At 39.4% G+C, this 26,171-nt stretch overlaps 1 protein-coding gene across 3 annotated transcripts; it reads right to left on the minus strand.

Annotated features, from left to right (window-relative positions):
* Positions 1-1,365: 1,365 nt before the first annotated feature.
* On the minus strand, positions 1,366-25,805 carry LOC101734827 (neurofilament medium polypeptide-like). 3 transcript variants are annotated; one of them, XM_018097162.2, is made up of 13 exons: positions 25,558-25,805; positions 21,783-22,099; positions 20,691-20,726; positions 19,862-19,906; positions 16,362-16,397; positions 15,881-15,925; positions 12,362-12,397; positions 11,587-11,616; positions 11,246-11,290; positions 5,844-5,879; positions 5,069-5,098; positions 4,737-4,781; positions 1,366-1,564 (listed from the first exon to the last, which is right to left on the minus strand). In XM_018097162.2, coding segments are annotated over exons 2-13 (660 nt in total). In that variant the 5' UTR covers positions 22,057-22,099; positions 25,558-25,805; the 3' UTR covers positions 1,366-1,562. The 3 variants fall into 3 exon arrangements, with proteins under 3 accessions (XP_017952651.2, XP_017952650.2, XP_031749527.1); XM_018097161.2 differs by having other exon boundaries at positions 21,783-22,096; positions 25,558-25,804; XM_031893667.1 differs by lacking the exons at positions 5,844-5,879; positions 11,246-11,290; positions 11,587-11,616 and having other exon boundaries at positions 21,783-22,096; positions 25,558-25,804.
* Between the last annotated feature and the right edge of the window lie 366 nt (positions 25,806-26,171).

Here is a 26,171-nt window from a genome sequence, read left to right on the forward strand (position 1 = left end):
CTGCCCATAGCTGCCTGTGTGTGCCATACTCTGGCTGCCCTATGCTGCCTGTGTGTGCCATACTTTGCCTTCCCTATGCTGCCTGTGTGTGCCATACTCTGCCTGCCCTACCCTGCCTGTGTGTACCATACTCTGCCTGCCCTATGCTGCCTGTTTGTGCCATACTCTGCCAGCCCTACCCTGCCTGTGTATGCCATACTCTGCCTGCCCTATGCTGCTTGTGTGTGCCATACTCTGCCTGCCCTATGCTGCCTGTGTGTGCCATACTCTGCCTGCCCTATGCTGCCTGTGTGTGCCATACTCTGCCTGCCCTATGCTGCCTGTGGGAGGTGAACATGGCAGGGGTTTGTTCTGGGAGTTTGTTAGCAGTTGGCTTTCACGGAACTCATTATGAGGGGTCCGTAATGAGCTTGTACAATTGCTATGAGGGTTTTCTTTCGACACAATCTGAGGCAGACAAGGCTGTTTGGCCTCGATGACTGAGCGTTTTAGACACAAATGTCACAAATGACACCACATCCTGTTTCAAGATGATCTATGAAAAAAATACTATTTTCTTATTATTATTATTTTTATTCACAGTAGCTGTTTGGAGTAACGATGCTACTTCTCACCGGAGCACCTCCTTCATCATCACATTCACAGAGACAAAGAGAAAATGGCTGCCTAGCATCACTGCTCAGACTTTACTCAGCTGTTGCTGGACTACAAATCCCAGAATAATGTAACTCACCAGCAGGATTCCTGTCATTGGTTAATTCTTCTGCATTTATAATTAGGTTTTGGGTCAGAATAATTCTCTTTGGTGTGTTTCCCATGTGTAATTTTTTTTTTTATCAACTTCTATAGAGAACTAGGGGTTCAGTGTTCCTTTGAGAACAATTTATAACATAATTGTGATGCAATGGAATCCTTTAGTAAATAAGCCAGAAAATGATGTGAGTAACCGGGAGTTAGGGTGGGAGGAGGCATCTTAACCTTGCTCTGGGAAACAAAAGGAAAAAAATAACCCACCAAGTACACTGTATATAAATGGGCCCTGACCCCACCCCCTAGGTACCCCTACTGATTTTCTATTGGTTTTTCCTTCACACAGCCTTAGGCACCACCTTTGGCACCCCAAACTACAATATGAGGAGGAAGACAGTTTGCTATCCAGAGAATAAAGAAAAGATCCATGACTGATAGATTTACCCAAAGCCGTAAGAATAACACACTTGCACTGCTCTTTATGACTCTGTATTTAAGGGTAGTATGTTTACATGAGATCATACCAACATTTGGTACTTATCACTGACGAAAGACAATTTATTGTATTTCTTATTTCTGTCACCGATGGAAAGTTGTTTTTGGTATAGCAACACAGGTTTTTGTTTTTAAAAAATGGTATCAAATTCCACCTAAATGAGTCCTTTTGGTCCATACTAATAGTCTCATACTACTCATGTGTTGCACTTCTTTCATATCTTCACAGTTGCAATTTATTGTTCTGCATGGGCCCACTGGGTGGCTCCCCAGAGCTTTTTACTTTTGGGCCCCTGAGTTCTTGGCGGATTACGGTTTTCTAAAAAAAAAAGAAAAAATGCAAAGTAACTACAAGAAGTCAAAGCTTTCTTCCTATTTCAAACAGTTTCAGTTTTGGTCTATGCCTAATTGCAGCCTAGTTAGGGTCCCATTGGCAACGCATGCCTGGGCTGTATGGGGGTCGGCATGTTGCATAAAGGGAACGTTTGGGTGGAGCGTTGAAGTGTTGCATGGAACATGCCTGACGTGGATTGGGCCATGACCAGATGTGTAATATTTATTGCCCCATTCTACTTAGTTCAGACAGGTGGTAGACTAATAACTGGGGCCCCCTGGGGGAAGACCCTTTTAAATAGTTTGTATGGGGCACCATACTTGCTGATGGGAGTCATAATTGGTTGTTGCTGGTTCATCACAGTGACTGAATTTATTTATTATTTATTTAATTATAATTTTTTTCTGTAAACCCAAATCCAAAAAGAAATATATTTAGACCCAGGAGAACATATTCTCTCCCCATTTCTGTCCTTATTCATATATATCTTCCTTATCTTCTCTGTTCTGTTCCCCACCTTCCCTTCTCTCTTTCCAAATCTTTATCTATACTTTTCTCTGGTTCAAAATCACAAGTGAAATTTTGGATCATGCCTTTTTTTACCACAATGTAGCATTTTCCCCATAATTTTGTCTTTGCAGCCATCAAACTAACAAAAATACATGAGTGTTCTTTTATAAATTGAATGCAAGTTGTGACTACTACTTTCATAGTGGGAATGGTGTCACCTCTTGCGTAATTCTTAACGCAACCTGCTGAGGGAACACAGTGTCTTCATCAGGCCAGTAATTTCATAAACACAATATAAAAACTTATTTTGTCAGCACAAATTTGGTTGTGATGAGACTGATTGAGACTGATTATAGTCCTAATTTATTATGGTGTACATACAAAGCTTATATAAGAGGTCATATTATCTCTTTGACTTCAGATTTAAAAAGGAAAAAACAAAGGATTTTACTTGAACTTCACTCCCAATTATCAAATGAATTATCCCAATTGAAAAGAAAACCCACCGAAGCTAATTCTCAAAAGGTGACAATGATAAAAAAATGATAAGAAAAAGCTTTTGCTAGAGTAGCGTGGCTCTTTATAAAAGCAGCATTAACTAAATTTGTTTTTTCTGGACCTTTTCTGAACAGTATTTTATCATTGTATATTAAGCCTTCAGCCAAAATGTACACAAATGGATTTAGTTCTTCATTTTTTTTTAAGCAATGGCACTAGACAAGGCTGCCCTCTTTTCCCCTCTTTTATCATTGTATACTAAGCCTTCAGCCAAAATGTACACAAATGGATTAAGGTCTTCCTCATTTTTTTAAGCAATGGCACTAGACAAGGCTGCCCTCTTTTCCCCTCTTTTATCATTGTATACTAAGCCTTCAGCCAAAATGTACACAAATGGATTTAGGTCTTCCTCATTTTTTTATGCAATGGCACTAGACAAGGCTGCCCTCTTTTCCCTCTAATATTTGCACTGATTATGGAACCATAAGCTGAAACAATTAGGCAGTCACCATTAATTCAAGGTTATACAATCGGGACCCAAAACTTAATAATTTGCTGATGACGTCATCATGACAATCACTGATCCTACCAATTCTTCACCAACCTTATTTCAAAGGCTCCAACAATTTTCTGCAGTCTCTTACTTTAAGATAAATACTACAAAGACAGAAGCACTTCCCATTTGGATTCCGAACAAATGTTTGTTACACCTGAAATCTCCTATAGGTTTGATTGGCAGCAGTCCTTCTTAAAATACCTAGGTATATATTTAAATCTTTCTGTTAAGGGCCTTTTTAAAGAAAATTTCATTCCCATTCTCTCATTATTTCAAAAACGTACACAGACTGGATGTATAAAGATATCTCAGGGCTTGGTCGCTTTGCAGTGATTAAAAGCAATTTGTTACCGAAAATCCTATATTTATTTAGAACCGTTCCAATTTCTATTCCCGCTAAATGTTTTTTTATCCCTACAAGGACTACTATCCAAATTTATTTGGCAAAAAATGGAAACCTAGAATTTCGTATAACAGTATGACAAAACTGAAAAGAAAAGGGGAGCTAGCTCTTCCCATTTTTAGAAGTATTACCAAGCATACCATCTCAATTTTCTACAAAGATTTTTGACACAGAAAATCCTCCTCAATGGACATTACAAGAACTTCCGGTTATACCCTATATATCCATATAGATTGTAAGCTCTACGGGGCAGGGACCTCCTTCATCTTGTGTTTCTGACTCTTATTGCAACTGTACCTTGTATTTATTTGTATTTATTGTTGTACTTTGTATTTATCCATTATCTTTAACCCCCCTGTCTGTATTAATGAATTCTACTGTACAGCGCTGCGTACATAAGTAGCGCTTTATAAATAAAGATATACATACATATACATACCCCAACTGGAACTTCCCATTACCTCTATGATCTGGATTCCCTCCCAGTTGAGAAAGATACCTAAAACCTATTTGCCATCTACCATAACTTCATTGAAAATTTGGAACTTATATCAACATTCAGACCATCGAAAGAACGGTAATTTTATATTATACTTTTGGATATAAACCTAGAAGAAGTTGATCACCATACTAAAAGATGGGACTCTTCAATTGACCCAATAGATTGGAAAAATGCGTTTTGATTATTTCACTTATCTGTGAAATCAATTCACCTCTGGGAATCCAGCGTGAAATTAATGTACAGATGGTATATGACCCCCACAAAAATTTTCTGAATTTTCCTTGCCACATCATCCAATAAATGCTGGAGAAATTGTAACCAGGCGGGAACCTTTTCCCACATATGGTGGTATTGGCCTATGATATCTGCTTTCTGGTCTGTAACTTCTTTCTATGCTATCGGAAGTAATATTTTAATATTTGTACAATTGGTTGAAGTCATAATCAATCGGTAACAATTTTACCCAGGGTAGGTTTTCAGGTCTTTCCCTGAATTTTTTTTTTCCTTTTTAAGTGTAGAAGATTTAGTAATAATAGACATCATGGTCTAGCTTTTGGTGGGGATTTTGAGTACATATCTCATGGGTGCTCTTCACATTGTTTTAGGCATATCTCTCTATTTCCTTATCCCACCCAAGAGCTGGCTGACATGTTTCCATGTACATTATTTCCCATAGCCCCCAACTCACATGCTTCCTGTTGTTCTCCAGGGGTTTTCTCTTTTGTAGCAGTAGCTGAAAATTCAGAACAAGAGAAACAAGATAATATAAAATAATACAAAGAACACCAGGGCTTCCCGGCATTTAAAGGAGAACTAAAACCTAGCATTCATTGAGGTGAATTTGGTGCTCTTCCTCTCCCACCTTGGCGATCTGCTTCTCCCACTCAGGGTAGGTTTGGGTTTCCCCTCTCTCCATGGGAATGCAGATTGGGTAATGCTAGGCATCAGTGTCTATCCTTCTACCTATTGGCCTAAGGGATTCTATCCATGGAGCATTATTTCCCATAATCCCCTACTTACATGCTTTCACTGACATTTTCTTTTTTGTAGCTGAAACACAGAAGAAGAGAAACACAATAGTACAAAGTGGTGGTAGGTTTAGGGAGCATAAAAGGCTTTATAAACTGACACAACATCAAATAAAATTTAATTAAAACCTAAAAAAATTAGGCTACAAATGCTGTATTATATACGGAACCAGCCTAGAGGTCCAGAATGCTAGTAGGACCTGACCAATACAGTATTTACCCATGTATTCCTGTCATGCAAGGGCTGATTAATGATTGGTGATTGATACACCTGCTTCCAACCCTGACTTAGCCCATTTCCTTGATTTGATTGGTCCATGCCCGCAATGCTGGCTTTCTTATTCTTATGGCTGCTCATGTGTATGTTCTATTGTCCATTGAAAGTTCTCTTTCTTTGATTAGATGTTCTTGACTTCCTCCCTTGGATAATTTTGTTACAATTCCATTTAGTTTAATTTGGTGCTTTTCCCCTCTCATCTTGGGGTGCTGCTTCTTACCCAGGATAGGTGTGAGGCTCCCCTGGAGCTGGAGAAGTGCTGGCTGGGGGTGGAGCATGGAGCAGGGATGGCCCCTTGAGTCAGGTACCCCAGTTCAACTTGTAGAAAATGTGGTAACACTAGTTTTAGACTTTGGGTACATGTCTCATTTGTGCTCAATATTTGCCCCTTGCTCTTCTCAGTGTCTTTGACATCCTTTATTTTGTCATCCCACCCACGATCTGGCCAACATATTACCATTTACATAATTTCCCATAGTCCCCAACTCACATGCTTCCGCGGGGGTTTTCTTTTTCGTCGCAGCAGCTGAAACACAGAGGAATTGTTCAAGTATATTAATAGTTTCCTCACTCTGGTAGTTCTCACTTGAGTAGCATTAAAGGGAAACTAAACCCTGCTGCACTGCTCAATCAAACTCAGTTGTTTCTGGATGACAAATCCCAGTGTAGCAATCCACGATTTTCATTGGACGCCTCAGAGTGGTCCTAATTGTGTGCTTGTTGAAGTTAGACTTCCCAGGTTAAAAGAGAGCTTCCCTTGCAGTTCAGGAATGCCTACTAGGGGGCAAGAGAGAGAGGGAAGTTTGAAAGGAGTTGCTCTAGGAGCAAGAGATAGGCAGACAAGGTATTTGGGCAGTTATTGGCCCCATAGGAAAATCGAAATAGAAACAGGCAGGCACTCCGGATTTTTTCAAAATGTAGAAAAAGGCAGCCAAAGGAAAATTTACATTAAAAAAGTGTAAATTTTATTTGATCCATATGTAAAAACAAGAAGCCTTACGCGTTTCGTACCATGGGGTACTTAATCATAGGCTGAATTCATTAAGCACAGTACACATTATTTAAAGGCAAATTAACCAATACAAAGGGTTTTACAATTAACCAATCAGACCAAAGGGTCATGTGGCTAGGGATAGTGAATAAAAAGTCACTAATTCACATAAGGATACATTTAACCACTGTACACATTAGGTTAGAATAACAGTATAGATACAAAGGCTAGTTCAATTCAAACGTAACAAGTGACATCATAGTCAAAGTTTAGGCCATGTGGTTGTCGAGTTTTTAAAAAGAAAATCCATTTAGTTTCTTTTCTAATTAGAATTGAAGAGATATTGCCCCCTCTAGGGTTAAGAGTTACTCTGTCTATCCCTATAACCTGTAGGAATGATAGGGATCTATTGGAGCATTCAAGAAAATGTTTTGCAACAGTTGTATGGCTATACATTTGAAACACCCCTTTGTAGACAGCCATGTGTTGGTAGTTTCGTTAGTGTGGACCAAACTGGGTGATAATAAGTTACTCAGAGTTTCTGTTTTGCGGGTGACAAACCTATGTCCATTATTGAGTATTTGTCTCAAAATGGGATCTGTTTTTAAGATAGTTAAGTTATTATCAATAATTTTTTCTATCATTTTTTGTTGAGGGCTATAGGTTAAGATACTGGTCAAAAATTCATTATCCTTTTTATGCACATTTTTCTTATATTTAGTTATTTTTGGATCACTTGTTTGATATCTATCGAAAAGGCAGGATCTGTCTACGGATGCGGCCCTCTCAAAGGCTTTTATGATGTTCTTCCTTGAATACCCTCTGTCAAGTAATCTATAACAGAGATCAGTGGATTTAGACATGAATTCTGAATCCTCAGAACAAACCCGTCTAATACGCTATATTCCATATAGCCAATTTTTGCGTATTAGACGGGTTTGTTCTGAGGATTCAGAATTCATGTCTAAATCCACTGATCTCTGTTATAGATTACTTGACAGAGGGTATCCAAGGAAGAACATGTGAATTAGTGACTTTTTATTCACTATCCCTAGCCACATGACCCTTTGGTCTGATTGGTTAATTGTAAAACCCTTTGTATTGGTTAATTTGCCTTTAAATAATGTGTACTGTGCTTAATGAATTCAGCCTATGATTAAGTACCCCATGGTACGAAACGCGTAAGGCTTCTTGTTTTTACATATGGATCAAATAAAATTTACACTTTTTTAATGTAAATTTTCCTTTGGCTGCCTTTTTCTACGTTTTGAAAAAATCCAGAGTGCCTACCTGTTTCTATTTCTATTTTCCTATGATGGCTCCCTATGCTGAAAGGTCTGGGGCATGAGCACCTGGACCCACCATAACTGTGGGTAAGAGATATTTGCACATCTAGTAACATGTGATAATACTTCTATTGGTTTTAGTTATTGGCCCCACCAAGGAGATTAGAGGGGTAGCATCCTGGGTGGTCAAGGCCGCCAGAAAACGGACACATGTGTGTGAGCTCAGGGGCAGGAGATTTGCCAGGGAGCAAGACCTCACCTTATTCTAGAGACAGGGACACTGGGCAGGTCTGTGCAAACTCCAAGGAAGCTGTTAAGAATATACTGGGGGTGGGACCTGTAAATTGTGTGCAACTGAATTGTGAAATACTGATATTGGAAGAACAACTGCCTGAGAGTCTTGAAAGTTAATAAACCAGTTACAGTTGTTTGCATCAAAGTCCAGTGGTTCTGGTGCTTCATTTTTAAAGTGCCAGACACCCCGGCAAGAGGATTCACCCAGAGAGAAAAAAGGACAAGGTAAACGGGAGCAATTGCACAGTGATCTGGAAACAGCCCTATTGGGTTTATTTAATGGTTAAATAATTCCCTTTTCTCTGTAATAATAAAACAGTACCTGTACTTGATCCCAACTAAGATATAATTACCCCTTATTGGGGCAGAACAGCCCTATTGGGTTTATTTCATGGTTAAATGATTCCCTTTTCTCTGTAATAATAAAACAGTACCTGTACTTGATCCCAACTAAGATATAATTACCCCTTATTGGGGCAGAACAGCCCTATTGGGTTTATTTCATGGTTAAATGATTCCCTTTTCTCTGTAATAATAAAACAGTACCTGTACTTGATCCCAACTAAGATATAATTACCCCTTATTGGGGCAGAACAGCCCTATTGGGTTTATTTCATGGTTAAATGATTCCCTTTTCTCTGTAATAATAAAACAGTACCTGTACTTGATCCCAACTAAGATATAATTACCCCTTATTGGGGGCAGAACAGCCCTATTGGGTTTATTTCATGGTTAAATGATTCCCTTTTCTCTGTAATAATAAAACAGTACCTGTACTTGATCCCAACTAAGATATAATTACCCCTTATTGGGGGCAGAACAGCCCTATTGGGTTTATTTCATGGTTAAATGATTCCCTTTTCTCTGTAATAATAAAACAGTACCTGTACTTGATCCCAACTAAGATATAATGACCCCTTATTGGGGGCAGAACAGCCCTATTGGGTTTATTTCATGGTTAAATGATTCCCTTTTCTCTGTAATAATAAAACAGTACCTGTACTTGATCCCAACTAAGATATAATTACCCCTTATTGGGGGCAGAACAGCCCTATTGGGTTTATTTAATGGTTAAATGATTCCCTTTTCTCTGTAATAATAAAACAGTACCTGTACTTGATCCCAACTAAGATATAATTACCCCTTATTGGGGCAGAACAGCACTATTGGGTTTATTTCATGGTTAAATGATTCCCTTTTCTTTGTAATAATAAAACAGTACCTGTACTTGATCCCAACTAAGATATAATTACCCCTTATTGGGGGCAGAACAGCCCTATTGGGTTTATTTAATGGTTAAATGATTCCCTTTTCTCTGTAATAATAAAACAGTACCTGTACTTGATCCCAACTAAGATATAATTACCCCTTATTGGGGCAGAACAGCTCTATTGGGTTTATTTCATGGTTAAATGATTCCCTTTCCTCTGTAATAATAAAACAGTACCTGTACTTGATCCCAACTAAGATATAATTGACCCTATTGGGCTGCCCTCTTTTCCCCTCTTTTATCTTTATATACTAAGCCTTCAGCCAAAATGTACACAAATGGATTTAGTTCTTCCTCATTTTTTTAAGCAATGGCACTAGACAAGGCTGCCCTCTTTTCCCTCTAATATTTGCACTGATTATGGAACCATAAGATGAAACAATTAGGCAATCACCATTAATTCAAGGTTATAGAATCGGGACCCAAAACTTAATAATTTGCTGATGTTGTCATCATGACAATCACTGATCCTACCAATTCTTCACCAACCTTATTTCAAACGCTCCAACAATTTCCTGCAGTCTCTTACTATAAGATAAATACTACAAAGACAGAAACACTTCCCATTTGGATTCCGAACTAATGTTTGTTACACCTGAAATCTCCTGTAGGTTTGATTGGCAGCAATCCTCCATAAAATACCTGGGTATACATTTAAATCTTTCTGTTAAGGGCCTTTTTAAAGAAAATGTCATTCCCATTCTCTCATTATCAAAAACGTACACAGACTGGATGTATAAAGATATCTCATGGTTTGGTCGCTTAGCGCGATTAAAAGCAATTTGTCACCGAAAATACTATATTTATTTAGAACCATTCCAATTTCTATTCCCGCTACATTTTTTTTTTTATCCCTACAAGGACTACTACTACTACTATCCAAATTCATCTGGCAAAAACAGAAACCTAGAATTTCATATAACAGTATGACAAAACTGAAAATAAAATAAAAGTGGAGTTAGCTCTTCCCATTTTTATGAAGTATTACCAAGCATGCCATCTCAATTTTCTACACAGAACATCCGCCTCAATGGACATTACCAGAACTTTTGGTTATACCCCAACTGGAACTTCCCATTACCTCTATGATCTGGATTTCCCCCCAGTTGAGAAAGATACCTAAAACCTATTTGCCTTCTACCATAGCTTCATTGGGACTTATATCAACATTCAGACCATCTAAAGAACGGTCTACACCCGTTTTTTTCCCTTACTTGGATTTCACAGACTAATTGACAACCTGAATTAAACCTTATGGAAACAAATGAATATTAATATCTTCTCTGATTTTTTTTCAAAAAGCAGTATTTCAACCCTTTACTTACCTAAGGAAGAAATGTAATGTTCCAAATTTTTTTTTTCTTACTTACAATTATCAAGCTACTTGAAAGACCAAATCCGGCTTTCTACTCTAATACAACAACCGTCAAAAATTGCTCAATTTTATATTATACTTTTGGATATAAAAGTACAAGAAGTTGATCCCCATACTAAAAAATGGGATTCTTCAATTGACCCAATAGATTGGAAAAATACGTTTTGATTACTTCACTTATCTGTGAGATCAATTTACCTCTTGGAATCCAGCATGAAATTGGAATGCCATGCAGCACAGGTTGCCAGAGATGCAATCTTCTTTTATTTGTTTAATTTGGTAGAAGTTTCTGCCCAGCTCCACCCCTGGCCAACCCCAGTTCCACCCCTCTATCTGCCCAAGCCCCTCCCCCACTTTACAGATGCTGAGTCTCTTATTCTTATGGGCCTGGTATGTTTGTTCTACTGTCCATTTAAGGTTTTGTTTCTTTGATTATTTGTGCTTCTTACTATATACTCTTCCCCCTCACCTTGTGGTTTTGCTTTTCCCCCAGGGTAGGTTTTAGTAGGATTTATTAATAATAGACATCATGGCCTAGCTTTTGGTGGGGATTTTGAGTACATATCTCATGGGTACTCTTCACATTGTTTTAGGCATATCTCTCTATTTTCTTATCCCACCCAAGAGCTGGCTGACATGTTTCCATGTACATTATTTCCCATAGCCCCCAACTCACATGCTTCCTGTTGTTCTCCAGGGGTTTTCTCTTTTGTAGCAGTAGCTGAAAATTCAGAACAAGAGAAACAAAATAATACAAAGAACACCAGGGCTTCCTGGCATTTAAAGGAGAACTAAAACCTAGCGTTCATTGAGGTGAATTTGTTGCTCTTCCCCTCCCACCTTGGACATCTGCTTCTCCCACTCAGGGTAGGTTTGGGTTTACCCTCTCTCCTTGGGAATGTTTCTCTTTTTTGATGTAGCAGATTGGGTAATGCTAGGCATCAGTGTCTATCCTTCTACCTATTGGCCTAAGGGATTCTATCCATGGAGCATTATTTCCCATAATCCCCTACTTACATGCTTTCACTGGCATTTTCTTTTTTGTAGCTGAAACACAGAAGAAGAGAAACACAATAGTACAAAGTGGTGGTAGGTTTAGGGAGCATAAAAGGCTTTATAAACTGACACAACATCAAATAAAATATAATTAAAACCTAAAAGAATTAGGCTACAAATGCTGTATTATATACGGAACCCGCCTAGAGGTCCAGAGTGCTAGTAGGACCTGACCTATACAGTATTTAACCATGTATTCCTGTCATGCAAGGGCTGATTAATGATTGGTGATTGATACACCTGCTTCCCACCCTGACTTAGCCCATTTCCTTGCTTTGATTGGTCCATGCCTGCAATGCTGGCTTTCTTATTCTTATGGTTACTCATGTGTATGTTCTATTGTCCATTGAAAGTTCTCTTTCTTTGATTAGATGTTCTTGACTTCCTCCCTTGGATAATTTTGTTACAATTTCATTTAGTTTAATTTGGTGCTTTTCCCCTCTCATCTTGGGGTGCTGCTTCTTACCCAGGATAGGTGTTAGGCTCCCCTGGAGCTGGAGACGTGCTGGCTGGGGGTGGAGCATGGAGCAGGGATGGCCTCTTGAGTCAGGTACCACAGTTAAACTTGTAGAGAATGTGGTAACACTAGTTTTAGACTTTGGGTACATGTCTCATTTGTGCTAAATATTTGCCCCTTGCTCTTCTCAGTGTCTTTGACATACTTTTTTTTGTCATCCCACCCACGATCTGGCCAACATATTACCATTTACATAATTTCCCATAGTCCCCAACTCACATGCTTCCACGGGGGTTTTCTTTTTCGTAGCAGTAGCTGAAACACAGAGGAATTGTTCAAATATAGTTATAGTTTTCCTCACTCTGGTAGTTCTCACTTGAGTAGCATTAAAGGGAAACTAAGCCCTGCTGCACTGCTCAATCAAACTCAGTTGTTTCTGGATGACAAATCCCTGTGTAGCAACCCACGATTTTCATTGGTCCTAATTGTGTGCTTGTTGAAGTTAGACTTCCCAGGTTTAAAGAGAGCTTCCCTTGCAGTTCAGAAATGCCCACTAGGGAGCAATGTTCTCTAATATAAAAGGGATGTGTCACATGTTCAAGAGGTCTTTTGCCTGGGACCTCACCTCTCTGCTGGAGAGGATTACAGGTCAGAGTGCTAGTCAGCATCAGATAGAGAGAGGGCAGTTTGAAAGGAGTTGCTCTAGGAGCAAGAGATAGGCAGACAAGGTATTTGGGCAGTTAATCTCCCCACCAAGGAGATTAGAGGGGTAGCACCCTGGGTGGTCAAGGCCGCCAGAAAAGGGACACATGTGTGTGAGCTCAGGGGCAGGAGATTTGCCAGGGAGCAAGACCTCAGCTTATTCTAGAGACAGGGACACCGGGCAGGTCTGTGCAACCTCCAAGGAAGCTGTTAAGAATATACTGGGGGTGGGATCCGTAAATTGTGTGCAACTGAATTGTGAAATACTGATGTTAGAAGAACAACTGCCTAAGAGTCTTGAAAGTTAATAAACCAGGTGCAGTTGTTTGCATCAAATTGCACAGTGATCTGGAAACAGCCCTATTGGGGTTATTTAATGGTTAAATGATTCCCTTTTCTCTGTAATAATAAAACAGTACCTGTACTTGATCCCAACTAAGATATAATTACCCCTTATTGGGGGCAGAACAACCCTATTGGGTTTATGTCATGGTTAAATGATTCCCTTTTCTCTGTAATAAGAAAACAGTACCTTTACTTGATCACAACTAAGATATAATTACCCCTTATTGGGGGCAGAACAGCCCTATTGGGTTTATTTAATGGTTAAATGATTCCCTTTTCTCTGTAATAATAAAACAGTACCTGTACTTGATCCCAACTAAGATATAATTACCCCTTATTGGGGCAGAACAGCCCTATTGGGTTTATTTAATGGTTAAATGATTCCCTTTTCTCTGTAATAATAAAACAGTACCTGTACTTGATCCCAACTAAGATATAATTGACCCTATTGGGCTGCCCTCTTTTCCCCTCTTTTATCATTGTATACTAAGCCTTCAGCCAAAATGTACACAAATGGATTAAGGTCTTCCTCATTTTTTTAAGCAATGGCACTAGACAAGGCTGCCCTCTTGTCCCCTCTTTTATCTTTATATACTAAGCCTTCAGCCAAAATGTACACAAATGGATTTAGTTCTTCCTCATTTTTTTAAGCAATGGCACTAGACAAGGCTGCCCTCTTTTCCCTCTAATATTTGCACTGATTATGGAACCATAATCTGAAACAATTAGGCAGTCACCATTAATTCAAGGTTATACAATCGGGACCCAAAACGTAATAATTTGCTGATGATGTCATCCTGACAATCACTGATCCTACCAATTCTTCACCAACCTTATTTCAAACGCTCCAACAATTTTCTGCAGTCTCTTACTATAAGATAAATACTACAAAGACAGAAGCACTTCCCATTTGGATTCTGAACAAATGTTTGTAACACCTGAAATCTCCTATAGGTTTGATTGGCAGCAGTCCTCCACAAAATACCTGGGTATATATTTAAATCTTTCTGTTAAGGGCCTTTTTAAAGAAAATTTCCCATTCTCTCATTATTTAAAAAACATACACAAACTGGATGTATAAAGATATCTGATAGCTTGGTCGCTTAGCAGCAATTAAAAGTAATTTTTTATCAATTGGTTAGCAATTTTTTATCCCTACAAGGACTACTATCCAAATTCATTTGGCAAAAACGGAAACCTAGAATTTCATATAACAGATTGTATAACAGAAATGACAAAACTGAAAAGAAAAGTGGAGCTAGCTCTTCCCATTTTTATGAAGTATTACCAAGCATGCCATCTCAATTTTCTACACAGAACATCCTCCTCAATGGACATTACCAGAACTTTTGGTTATACTCCAACTGGAACTTCCCATTACCTCTATGATCTGGATTCCCCCCCAGTTGAGAAAGATACCTAAAACCTATTTGCCTTCTACCATAACTTCACTGAAAATTTGGGACTTATATCAACATTCAGACCATCGAAAGAACAGTCTACACCCGTTTTTTCCCTTACTTGGATTTCACAGACTAATTGACAACCTGAATTAAACCTTATGGAAACAAATGAATATTAATATCTTCTCTGATTTTTTTTCAAAAAGCAGTATTTCAACCCTTTACTTACCTAAGGAAAAAATTTAATGTTCCAATTTTTTTTTTCTTACTTACAATTATCAAGCTACTTAAAAGACCAAATCCGGCTTCTCCTCTAATACAACAACCATCAAAAATTTCTCAATTTTATATAAACCTACAAGAAGTTGATCCCCATACTAAAAAATGGGATTCTTCAATTGACCCAATAGATTGGAAAAATGCGTTTTGATTACTTCACTTATCTGTGAAATCAATTCACCTCTGGGAATCCAGCGTGAAATTAATGTACAGATGGTATATGACCCCCACAAAAATTTTCTGAATTTTCCTTGCCACATCATCCAATAAATGCTGGAGAAATTGTAACCAGGCGGGAACCTTTTCCCACATATGGTGGTATTGGCCCATGATATCTGCTTTCTAGTCTGTAACTTTTTTCTTTGCTATCAGAAGTAATATTTTGATATTTGTACAATTGGTTGAAGTCCTAATCAATCGTTAACCATTTTAGGATATCTTATGTGACGTATGAATGGGGGAGGGGCTTGGGAAGATAGATGGGTGGGCCAGGGGTGGAGCCGGGCCTTGCTTCTGTTTTATTATTAAATATACTACTTTATGTATCTGTTTTACTTTTAACAATCCTTCTGGAATGCCATGCAGCACAGGTTGCCAGAGATGCAATCTTCTTTTATTTGTTTAATTTGGTAGAAGTTTCTGCCCAGCTCCACCCTTGGCCCACCCCAGCTCCACCCCTCTATCTGCCAAAGCCCCTCCCCCTCTTTACAGATGCTGAGTCTCTTATTCTTATGGACCTGGTATGTTAGTTCTACTGTCCATTTAAGGTTTTGTTTCTTTGATTAGTTGTGCTTCCCTCCGCTTACTATATACTCTTCCCTCTCACCTTGTGGTCCTGCTTTTCACCCAGGGTCGGTTTTCAGGTCTTTTACTGAATTTTTTTTTCCTTTTTAAGTGTAGAAGATTTAGTAATAATAGACATCATGGTCTAGCTTTTGGTGGGGATTTTGAGTACATACCTCATGGGTGCTCTTCACATTGTTTTAGGCATATCTCTTATTTTCTTATCCCACCCAAGAGCTGGCTGACATGTTTCCATGTACATTATTTCCCATAGCCCCCAACTCACATGCTTCCTGTTGTTCTCCAGGGGTTTTCTCTTTTGTAGCAGTAGCTGAAAATTCAGAACAAGAGAAACAAAATAATACAAAATAATACAAAGAACACCAGGGCTTCCTGGCATTTAAAGGAGAACTAAAACCTAGCGTTCATTGAGGTGAATTTTGTGCTCTTCCCCTCCCACCTTGGACATCTGCTTCTCCCACACAGGGTAGGTTAAGGCTACAAATGGTGTATTTGATATATTGAGTTTATTGCACCAGCCCCAAGGTTTAGCAACACGATAACAATAATAATGAATTACTTTAATATTTTCCACAGGGGGTGGCCATCTTGAAAGCCAGTTATATATTAGGGTACATTCCTCACTTCTGCTAAGTACTTGCCCCTTGCTATTTGCATTTTTTAGGCGTCTCTCTTATTTGGGAATCGTACCTAAGATCTGCCCGACATATTCCCATGTACATCATTTCCCACAGTCCCCAACTCACATGTTTTCACTGTAGTTTTCTTTTCCTTGGCAGTAGCTGAAACATGGAACAAGAGAAACAAATGATTCCAAAGTGCACACAATCTGAACCCATTATCCAGAAAGTTCCAAATTAGGGGAAGACCATCTCCCATAGAGTCCACTTTAATTCCAAAATTCCAATTTTTAAAAATGGTTTCCTTTTTCTCTGTAATAATAAAACAGTACCTGTACTTGATCCCAACTAAGATATAATTACCCCTTATTGGGGGCAGAACAGCCCTATTGGGTTTATTTAATGGTTAAATGATTCCCTTTTCTCTGTAATAATAAAACAGTACCTGTACTTGATCCCAACTAAGATATAATTACCCCTTATTGGGGGCAGAGCAGCCCTATTGGGTTTATTTAATGGTTAAATGATTCCCTTTTCTCTGTAATAATAAAACAGTACCTGTACTTGATCCCAACTAAGATATAATTACCCCTTATTGGGGGCAGAACAGCCCTATTGGGTTTATTTCATGGTTAAATGATTCCCTTTTCTCTGTAATAATAAAACAGTACCTGTACTTGATCCCAACTAAGATATAATTACCCCTTATTGGGGCAGAACAGCCCTATTGGGTTTATTTAATGGTTAAATGATTCCCTTTTCTCTGTAATAATAAAACAGTACCTGTACTTGATCCCAACTAAGATATAATTACCCCTTATTGGGGGCAGAGCAGCCCTATTGGGTTTATTTAATGGTTAAATGATTCCCTTTTCTCTGTAATAATAAAACAGTACCTGTACTTGATCCCAACTAAGATATAATTACCCCTTATTGGGGCAGAACAGCCCTATTGGGTTTATTTCATGGTTAAATGATTCCCTTTTCTCTGTAATAATAAAACAGTACCTGTACTTGATCCCAACTAAGATATAATTACCCCTTATTGGGGGCAGAACAGCCCTATTGGGTTTATTTAATGGTTAAATGATTCCCTTTTCTCTGTAATAATAAAACAGTACCTGTACTTGATCCCAACTAAGATATAATTACCCCTTATTGGGGGCAGAGCAGCCCTATTGGGTTTATTTAATGGTTAAATGATTCCCTTTTCTCTGTAATAATAAAACAGTACCTGTACTTGATCCCAACTAAGATATAATTAACCCTTATTGGGGGCAGAGCAGCCCTATTGGGTTTATTTAATGGTTAAATGATTCCCTTTTCTCTGTAATAATAAAACAGTACCTGTACTTGATCCCAACTAAGATATAATTACCCCTTATTGGGGGCAGAACAGCCCTATTGGGTTTATTTAATGGTTAAATGATTCCCTTTTCTCTGTAATAATAAAACAGTACCTGTACTTGATCCCAACTAAGATATAATTACCCCTTATTGGGGGCAGAACAGCCCTATTGGGTTTATTTAATGGTTAAATGATTCCCTTTTCTCTGTAATAATAAAACAGTACCTGTACTTGATCCCAACTAAGATATAATTACCCCTTATTGGGGCAGAACAGCCCTATTGGGTTTATTTCATGGTTAAATGATTCCCTTTTCTCTGTAATAATAAAACAGTACCTTGTATTTAATCGGTAACTAACAATACTATTGTCTAGGAGTTCCTATCTGTTCTATTCACCTATAGAAGTCTGATACTTGTGGCTTGTTTCATGCAATGTTATGGAATTCTTTATCCCAGGGCTTTTTGTATAAAGCCTATTACCCTCTGATTGAGGAAAGAGGAGCTTGCTACATCCCAGTGATTCCTGACATGGAGGAGTCCATGCAAAAGGGAATTGTAATTACAGTGATTTTTCTTTCCTGAAAGTAACTACTGCCTATGAATAAGTACCAGGGGGTACAAAACACATAAGGCGGGGCACCATGTGCATCTGTATATATAAAGGCTTTTTTTCTGGATTCATGAGATATTTTGAATACATTTTGTATTTATTATATATCCACTTTTTTGAGTAGCAGGAAATGTTGGATGAGTACCCCTGACACTTATTGCTGATATATGAATAGTCATAGTCTACCTCAACCTTTTGCAGCAGTTTTTGAAAAACGTGCCCTTTAGTCGATGAAAAGCTCTATGGGTCTCATTGCCAGACATCTACTGGCCTAAGGAATGCTATTAATCACTATGGAAAGGCTGTACGTTTACTAAGGAACTGTATGGCTCAGAAACTGCCAAGAACATAAGAAATTAGCTAATATTCTCATCCCACCTAAGGTCTGGCCAACATATTTCCATGCACATTATTTCCCATAATCCCCCCCAAAATAGTGTGAACTGCTGGTTAGTATAGAGAGCTGTAAGGCTTTATCCATTGTGATGGCTCCCTGTGTAGTTCCCTGCCTTTCCTCTGACACACTTGGCTCCTCCCTGGCTCATCCCAGTTCCACCCCTGAGCTACTAAAGCCTCGACCCTTCTTAACAGACTCCGGGTCCCTTATTCTTATGGGCCCTGGTATGTACTGTCTGTGCCGTCTGTGCCGTATGTATGTGCCGTATGTGCCGTATGTATGTGCCGTATGTGCTGTATGTGCTGTATGTACTGTATGTGCCGTATGTGCTGTATGTGCTGTATGTACTGTATGTGCCGTATGTGCCGTATGTATGTGCCGTATGTGCTGTATGTGCTGTATGTGCTGTATGTGCCGTATGTGCTGTATGTGCTGTATGTACTGTATGTGCCGTATGTGCCGTATGTATGTGCCGTATGTGCCGTATGTATGTGCCGTATGTGCCGTATTTGCCGTATGTACTGTATGTGCTGTATGTACTGTATGTGCCGTATGTGCCGTATGTGCCGTATGTGCCGTATGTGCTGTATGTGCTGTATGTGCCGTATGTACTGTATGTGCTGTATGTACTGTATGTGCCGTATGTGCCGTATGTATGTGCCGTATGTGCTGTATGTGCCGTATGTGCTGTATGTGCCGTATGTACTGTATGTGCTGTATGTACTGTATGTGCCGTATGTGCCGTATGTGCCGTATGTGCTGTATGTGCCGTATGTGCCGTATGTATGTGCCGTATGTATGTGCCGTATGTGCCTTATGTACTGTATGTGCCGTATGTGCCGTATGTATGTGCCGTATGTGCCGTATGTGCTGTATGTGCCGTATGTGCCGTATGTGCTGTATGTGCCGTATGTGCTGTATGGTGTATTGTCCATTCAAGGTTCTGTTTCGGTGTAAGAAAACTGTCCCAGGGAGGAAGTCAAGTACTTCTAATCAGTGTTTATTTGGGTGAATTTAATGCTCTTCCCCTCTCACCTTGGGCATCAGCTTCTCACCCAGGGTAGGTCTCATGTTCCAGTCTCCCTTAGGGATCCTAATTTTGTGTATCCGGTAATGCTGTGCCTCAGTGTGTAACTGTGTGTGGGGATTTAGGGTTTGGGCCTTATTTGTGCCTCCCTGTTGCTCCTCTCAGTGTATCAGGCAAGTCTCTTACTTTCTCATCCCACCCGAGATCCAACTGTTTCCATGTTCGTTATTTCCCCAACTTACGTGGTTTCTTCTGGCTCCCAGGGGTTTTCTTTTTAGTTGCAGCAGCTAAAAACACAAAAATGGAAAATCAAACTGCTGGTTGCTTAAAGGGCATCAGGGCTTCATGCACAGACACAACAGGAAACCCATTATCCAGAAAGTCCTAATGTATGGGAAGGCCATCTCACATATAGCCAATTTGAAGCGAATAATTCTAATTTTTAAAGAGTATTTTGCTATTCTCCCTTATCCAGAAAACCCAAGGTCCCAAGCATTCTGGATAACAGATCCCATATCTATACTGTATATTTGTTCCTGGTCCTTCCTGGGGGTTCCAGTCTTACAGAATTCTTCATGTAGAGACATGAAGAATTATGGTTTAAATTTAAAGACTATTTCCCTGGACCCTCCCATTATGGGAGGAGCTTTGCTGACATGGATGAGTCTACATAAAGTGCTATGATTTTGTTTTTCTGGATAAATTCCATGTCAGCACAGGTCCTGTGCCTTCTCTATTGGTTGTGTAGGGGCTTCTTGCAAAGACACCAGTTGGTGTTTATGATAGATGGTGGCAGCAAATAGTTATTTGGGGGGGTGTGTTTGGGGGTGCCTGACGTTAGTCTAACCTGTGTGAAAGGTGACTGAGTGTAACCCCTTGTTTCCCCGTCCCGGTGTCACGTGCGTCTGGGAGTGGCGTGTTCCATGACAATTTTGCTGCCATTTTGAAAAATGTTCCCCTTAGTCTGTGGTGAGCAGAATATGTTCTAACATGCACTCAAAATCTCATCCCACCCAAGATCTGGCCAACATATTTTAATGTACATTATTTCCCATAATCCCCCAAACTCACATGCTGTCACTGGGGTTTTCTTTTTCGTAGCAGTAACTGTAAAACAGAACCGTAGAGCAAAGTAATGGTTACTTTAGAGAGTAGCAGAGCTTTATGCACAGGCAAAACCTAACTCAAACCTAAATAGAACAAGGCTACAAATGGTGTAAGCTATACACAGAACATAATGCACCAGCCCAAAGGTTTAGCAGCCCTATACAAATAATAACTCATCCCGTTTAATACTATCCACAGGAGGCTGCCATCTTGACAGCGAGATGAGAACTGGGAATCTTTCATATGCTCAGTGTGCTTGGGGCTAGTGTTCCGAAGTTAAAGGGGTTGTAAACCCAACTGCGCCCCCTAATTTTGCTATAGAAGTTGATAAACTGTAATGATAGGTAGTGATGAGCGAATCTGTCCCGTTTCGCTTCGCCAATAAATTTGCGAATCTTTCAAAAGATTTGCGAAACGGAGAAAAATTCGCGAAACGAAAATGTCGCACGGAAAAAAATTGTCGCCCGCGACTATTCTTTTGACACGCGACTATTCTTTTGACGCCTGCGACTATTCTTTTGACATGCGACTATTCTTGCAATAATTTGGATGTGCGACTATTCTGTGGATGCCTGCGACTATTCTTGCGACAATTTGGACGCACAGCTATTCTTTTGATGCCTGCGACTATTCTTTTGACATGCGACTATTCTTTTGACGCCTGCGACTATTCTTGCGCCAATTTGGGCGTGCGACTATTCTTTTGAAGCCTGCGACTATTCTTGCGACAATTCTTGCGACAATTTGGACATGCGACTCTTCTTTTGACACCCGCGACAACAATTTGCTAATGGCGAAACGCAGAAATTCACCGCAAATCAATGCCTGGTGAAGCATTTCGCCCATCACTAATTATAGGTGAATTATATAATTATTATAGGTGAAAATATGGGTGATTTTTTTCTTTTTGCATCTATAATTATGGTTTTTGGCAACTTCTATAGCAAAACTAGGGGGCGCAGTGGGACAGAATCATGGCTGGGTTTATATCCCCTTTAAACTGAAATGCCCCATAGAGCAGGAGGCCTCATTACCTACAGAAAGCTTTGTACTTACCTGTACTTATTGTCTTCAGTTCCGTTTTCAGTTCTAGAGCAGCCTGATTTTCATTTATTTCTTCCAGTATCTGTATAACTAACTTTGGTCCCCGCTTTGTTGTGTAGTAACGGATGATTTGCTTTACCACCTCTTCTGGGCCTGCACCCCCTAAATCGTGCATCGTGATCTCTTTGTACCCTATGAGCTTGTTTATGAAGGATTTTAAGCTGCTGCTCGGCAGATTCATCAGTGTTCTCCCCAGTAGGGTCTCCAGCTTTCTAGTCGCCTCCATCTTTTATTTAGTATTTGTATCACTCAGATTTGGGGGGAGTCTGCTTTGAATCAAAGCAAAGAAAGATTAAATGCAAATAAAACCAAGATATTATCTATTTTATCAATATAAAATTCCAAAAACAGATTAGAGAGAACAAAAACTTGGGCACCTATCAGTGGAACATTGTTTACCCCACTGGAAGTGCAGGTTAATAGAGCCCACACTCTGGTTGGGGGAAACAATACCATTTTGTGCAAAAAATGCTCCTAATGGGCACTAATTACACATGGAAACCAATTCACCAGTGAGAATTCTACTGATCTAAAACTTAATTATAAATGCAAGAGAAGTGACCAATGAGAATGCTGATTCCCAGCACTGTGTCAGGCCCCTTGCTGGTACCTTACATATAGAGATAATGATGGCATTTTCCCGTCATTATATGGCACAGGAATCAGACATGGGGATAAAGGGACAGACTTGTTCAGTGCTGGGAAACTGTGCTTAATGCTCCCAACTCCAATTGCAGGAACAGAGAACAGGGAGCCAGATTTATACAGATCAGCTGGGATTCTCATTGGAGGATTCTTTTGCATTTCAATGCTGCCAATGCGGGCCCTAGAGAGCTGGGAAAGTTTTATTGTGCAATATTGCTTTAAGAATACAGCCCTGATGTTGCTGGACTACAGCTCCCAGCATGCCTCACCCTTCATTATATGTTACATTATTCCGGGATTTGTAGTTCAGCAACAGCTGAGTAACGTTTGGTTGAGCCGCGCTGTGCAGCAGGGTTTAGTGCCCCTTTAAGGTGGATGTCACTAGCTGCTTGGCTCCGCCCTCTGCTCATATTAAGCCCCTCGGACTGACGGGAAATGCAAAACAGGCAGTTTCACTATGACTCAAGTCAGTGCCATATCACTGCTACTAAATGTCATTATCTGCTACAGAGCCACAGGAATAACTCCCATAAAGTGATTTTCATCTTGTCCCTTTTCAGCCATTACAAAGCCCTATACACCAAGGTGCCTGTATTTATTCTCTCAGCCTGTGGCTTTGCCCAGATTAACAGCTAACTCACTATAAAATAAACTTTTCATACAATCTGTGTGCCTCTTCCTGTATGAATTATACAATATCTCAATATAATATACAGTTGGGTCATTTCCCTATGGGACCAAACTGTAAATTATATCCTTATAAACGGTGCTTAGTGATGTCATCAGTTAGAATTGGAGTTTAGGGATGTAATTTCTGCCACATGACTTGCAGAATAAAGTACCACCTGTTGTAAAATATGAGGATATTAGAAGGCACCTTGGAGATCCATGACCTGTATAAAGGCCTTCAGCCTCGTACCTTTATATGGCCACGTAACTTCTCCGGGACTTATAATATCCCTATATGTTACAACAGGGGGCACTTTATTCACTATATATTATAAGGAACTCCTCGGGGGCTTATAATATCCCTATATGTTACAATAGGGGGTACTTTATTCACTATATATTATAAGGAACTCCTCGGGGGCTTATAATATCCCTATATGTTACAATAGGGGGCACTTTATTCACTATATATTATAAGGAACTCCTCGGGGGCTTATAATATCCCTATATGTTACAATAGGGGGCACTTTATTCACTATATATTATAAGGAACTCCTCGGGGGCTTATAATATCCCTATATGTTACAATAGGGGGCACTTTATTCACTATATATTATAAGGAACTCCTCGGGGGCTTATAATATCCCTATATGTTACAATAGGGGGCACTTTATTCACTATATATTATAAGGAACTCCTCGGGGGCTTATAATATCCCTATATGTTACAATAGGGGGCACTTTATTCACTATATATTATAAGGAACTCCTCGGGGGCTTATAATATCCCTATATGTTACAATAGGGGGTACTTTATTCACTATATATTATAAGGAACTCCTCGGGGGCTTATAATATCCCTATATGTTACAATAGGAGGCACTTTATTCACTATATATTATAAGGAACCCCTCGGGGACTTATAATATCCCTATAAGTTACAATAGGGGGTACTATATTCACTATATATTATAAGGAACTCCTCGGGGGCTTATAATATCCCTATATGTTACAATAGGGGGCACTTTATTCACTATATATTATAAGGAACTCCTCGGGGGCTTATAATATCCCTATATGTTACAATAGGGGGCACTTTATTCACTATATATTATAAGGAACTCCTCGGGGGCTTATAATATCCCTATATGTTACAATAGGGGGTACTATATTCACTATATATTATAAGGAACTCCTCGGGGGCTTATAATATCCCTATATGTTACAATAGGGGGTACTATATTCACTATATATTATAAGGAACTCCTCAGGGGCTTATAATATCCCTATATGTTACAATAGGGGGTACTTTATTCACTATATATTATAAGGAACTCCTCGGGGGCTTATAATATCCCTATATGTTACAATAGGGGGTACTTTATTCACTATATATTATAAGGAACTCCTCGGGGGCTTATAATATCCCTATATGTTACAATAGGGGGTACTTTATTCACTATATATTATAAGGAACTCTTTGGTGACTTATAATATCCCTGTATTTTACAATAAGGGGTGCATTATCCACTATATTATAGCAAGAATATCTTCCCAAGGAAGCTGCCAGCATATAGAGCCACTTATTTTTCTACAGCATGAATAATGTCTTTGAGCCAAACCGTTTCCTTCTTATTCACTTGTAGTTAACGCAAATCTCTCACGCAGACTCTGAATATGAAGAAAAAACTTTGGAATGCATCAATTATGATAACTGAAGATAAGGGATCGTCTAACCCAGATCTCCATCCCAAGTGCAATTCGTATGGAGAAAGTGCCCAGGGGGGCAGGAAACGCGTTGATCTAAACTTTAAAGCCGAATAAAGAAATTGAATGCACATTGGAGTCTGGGGAGCATCCCTGAAGGTTGGGTTCTGATGTCGGTGAACAAGGAACAACTATATCTGAGCAATTGCAGCCAATCTACCGACGGTTGGTATTACGTTGGTACTCAAGCACTTGGTTAGAACTTAAGAAAGTGCAGGTAGTTAATTGCATTAAGGGAACACAAGCGAGTGTTCAAGTTCTTTGAAAGGAGGACCATAAGCAGAAGGCCTTCTCCAATCAATGGAAGGAAATGTGCACCGTCTGTGCTGAACTATAACAACCTTCTCCCCTGTGAGTCTGATCTGAAGGGCACGGGGCAAAACTGCAATTAGTCTAAATAATAAAACACTATAAGAAATATTTTGGCCTTTTAGTTTTTATCTCTATTTTTTTTTTCTTGTAATATATGGAGACGAGCAAGTGATGTTAACGGCAAGTAAATAAGAAGGGAGTGCTGCAGATAGAGGAGGAAATGATTCGCCGGTGGCGCTGAGATGGTCTCTCTTTAGAAGGAACCTGGTTGTTTATTGCACTTCCCCTGAGGCCACAATGGTGCCTGAGATACAGAAAAACAATAAAGGTTTCACCTGGTTGTCAGTCTTCAGGGAGACTCCGTAGCAGCCGTCTCTCTCTGTCTCTCTCTTTGTCTCTCTGTCCCTCTTTCTCTGTCTCTCTCTCTCTGCCGTTACACAGTGATTTCCGGCTGCTTCTTTCTATTTTTGCGCCTTTTTTTTAAACCAACCCACGGGCAGAAGAATTTCAGCAACAGCAGAAAAAACCTGCAAAACTCCTTTACTCACAAGTACAAAGCGGGGACCTGTATCTCATACATCCCTATCTGGCACATACATACTGTTCCTTATTGGCATCCAGTGTAAATGCTTTAAACACATTTATTGTAAATACAGTCAATTCCAATCTTTACTCATAAACATTAATGTTTGAATCATTCCGAGAAAGCCCCTGGTTACCACAATATGCTAAGTTAAAGGGAAACTAAACCCTGCTGCACAGCGCGGCTCAACCAAACGTTACTCAGCTGTTGCTGGGCTACAAATCCCAGAATAATGTAACATATAATGAAGGGTGAGGCATGCTGGGAGCTGTAGTCCAACAACATCAGGGCTGTATTCTTAAAGCAATATTGCACAATAAAACTTTCCCAGCTCTCTAGGGCCCGCATTGGCAGCATTGAAATGCA

This window comes from Xenopus tropicalis, chromosome 9 (genome assembly GCF_000004195.4).
Source record: "Xenopus tropicalis strain Nigerian chromosome 9, UCB_Xtro_10.0, whole genome shotgun sequence".
Lineage (NCBI taxonomy): Eukaryota > Metazoa > Chordata > Amphibia > Anura > Pipidae > Xenopus > Xenopus tropicalis.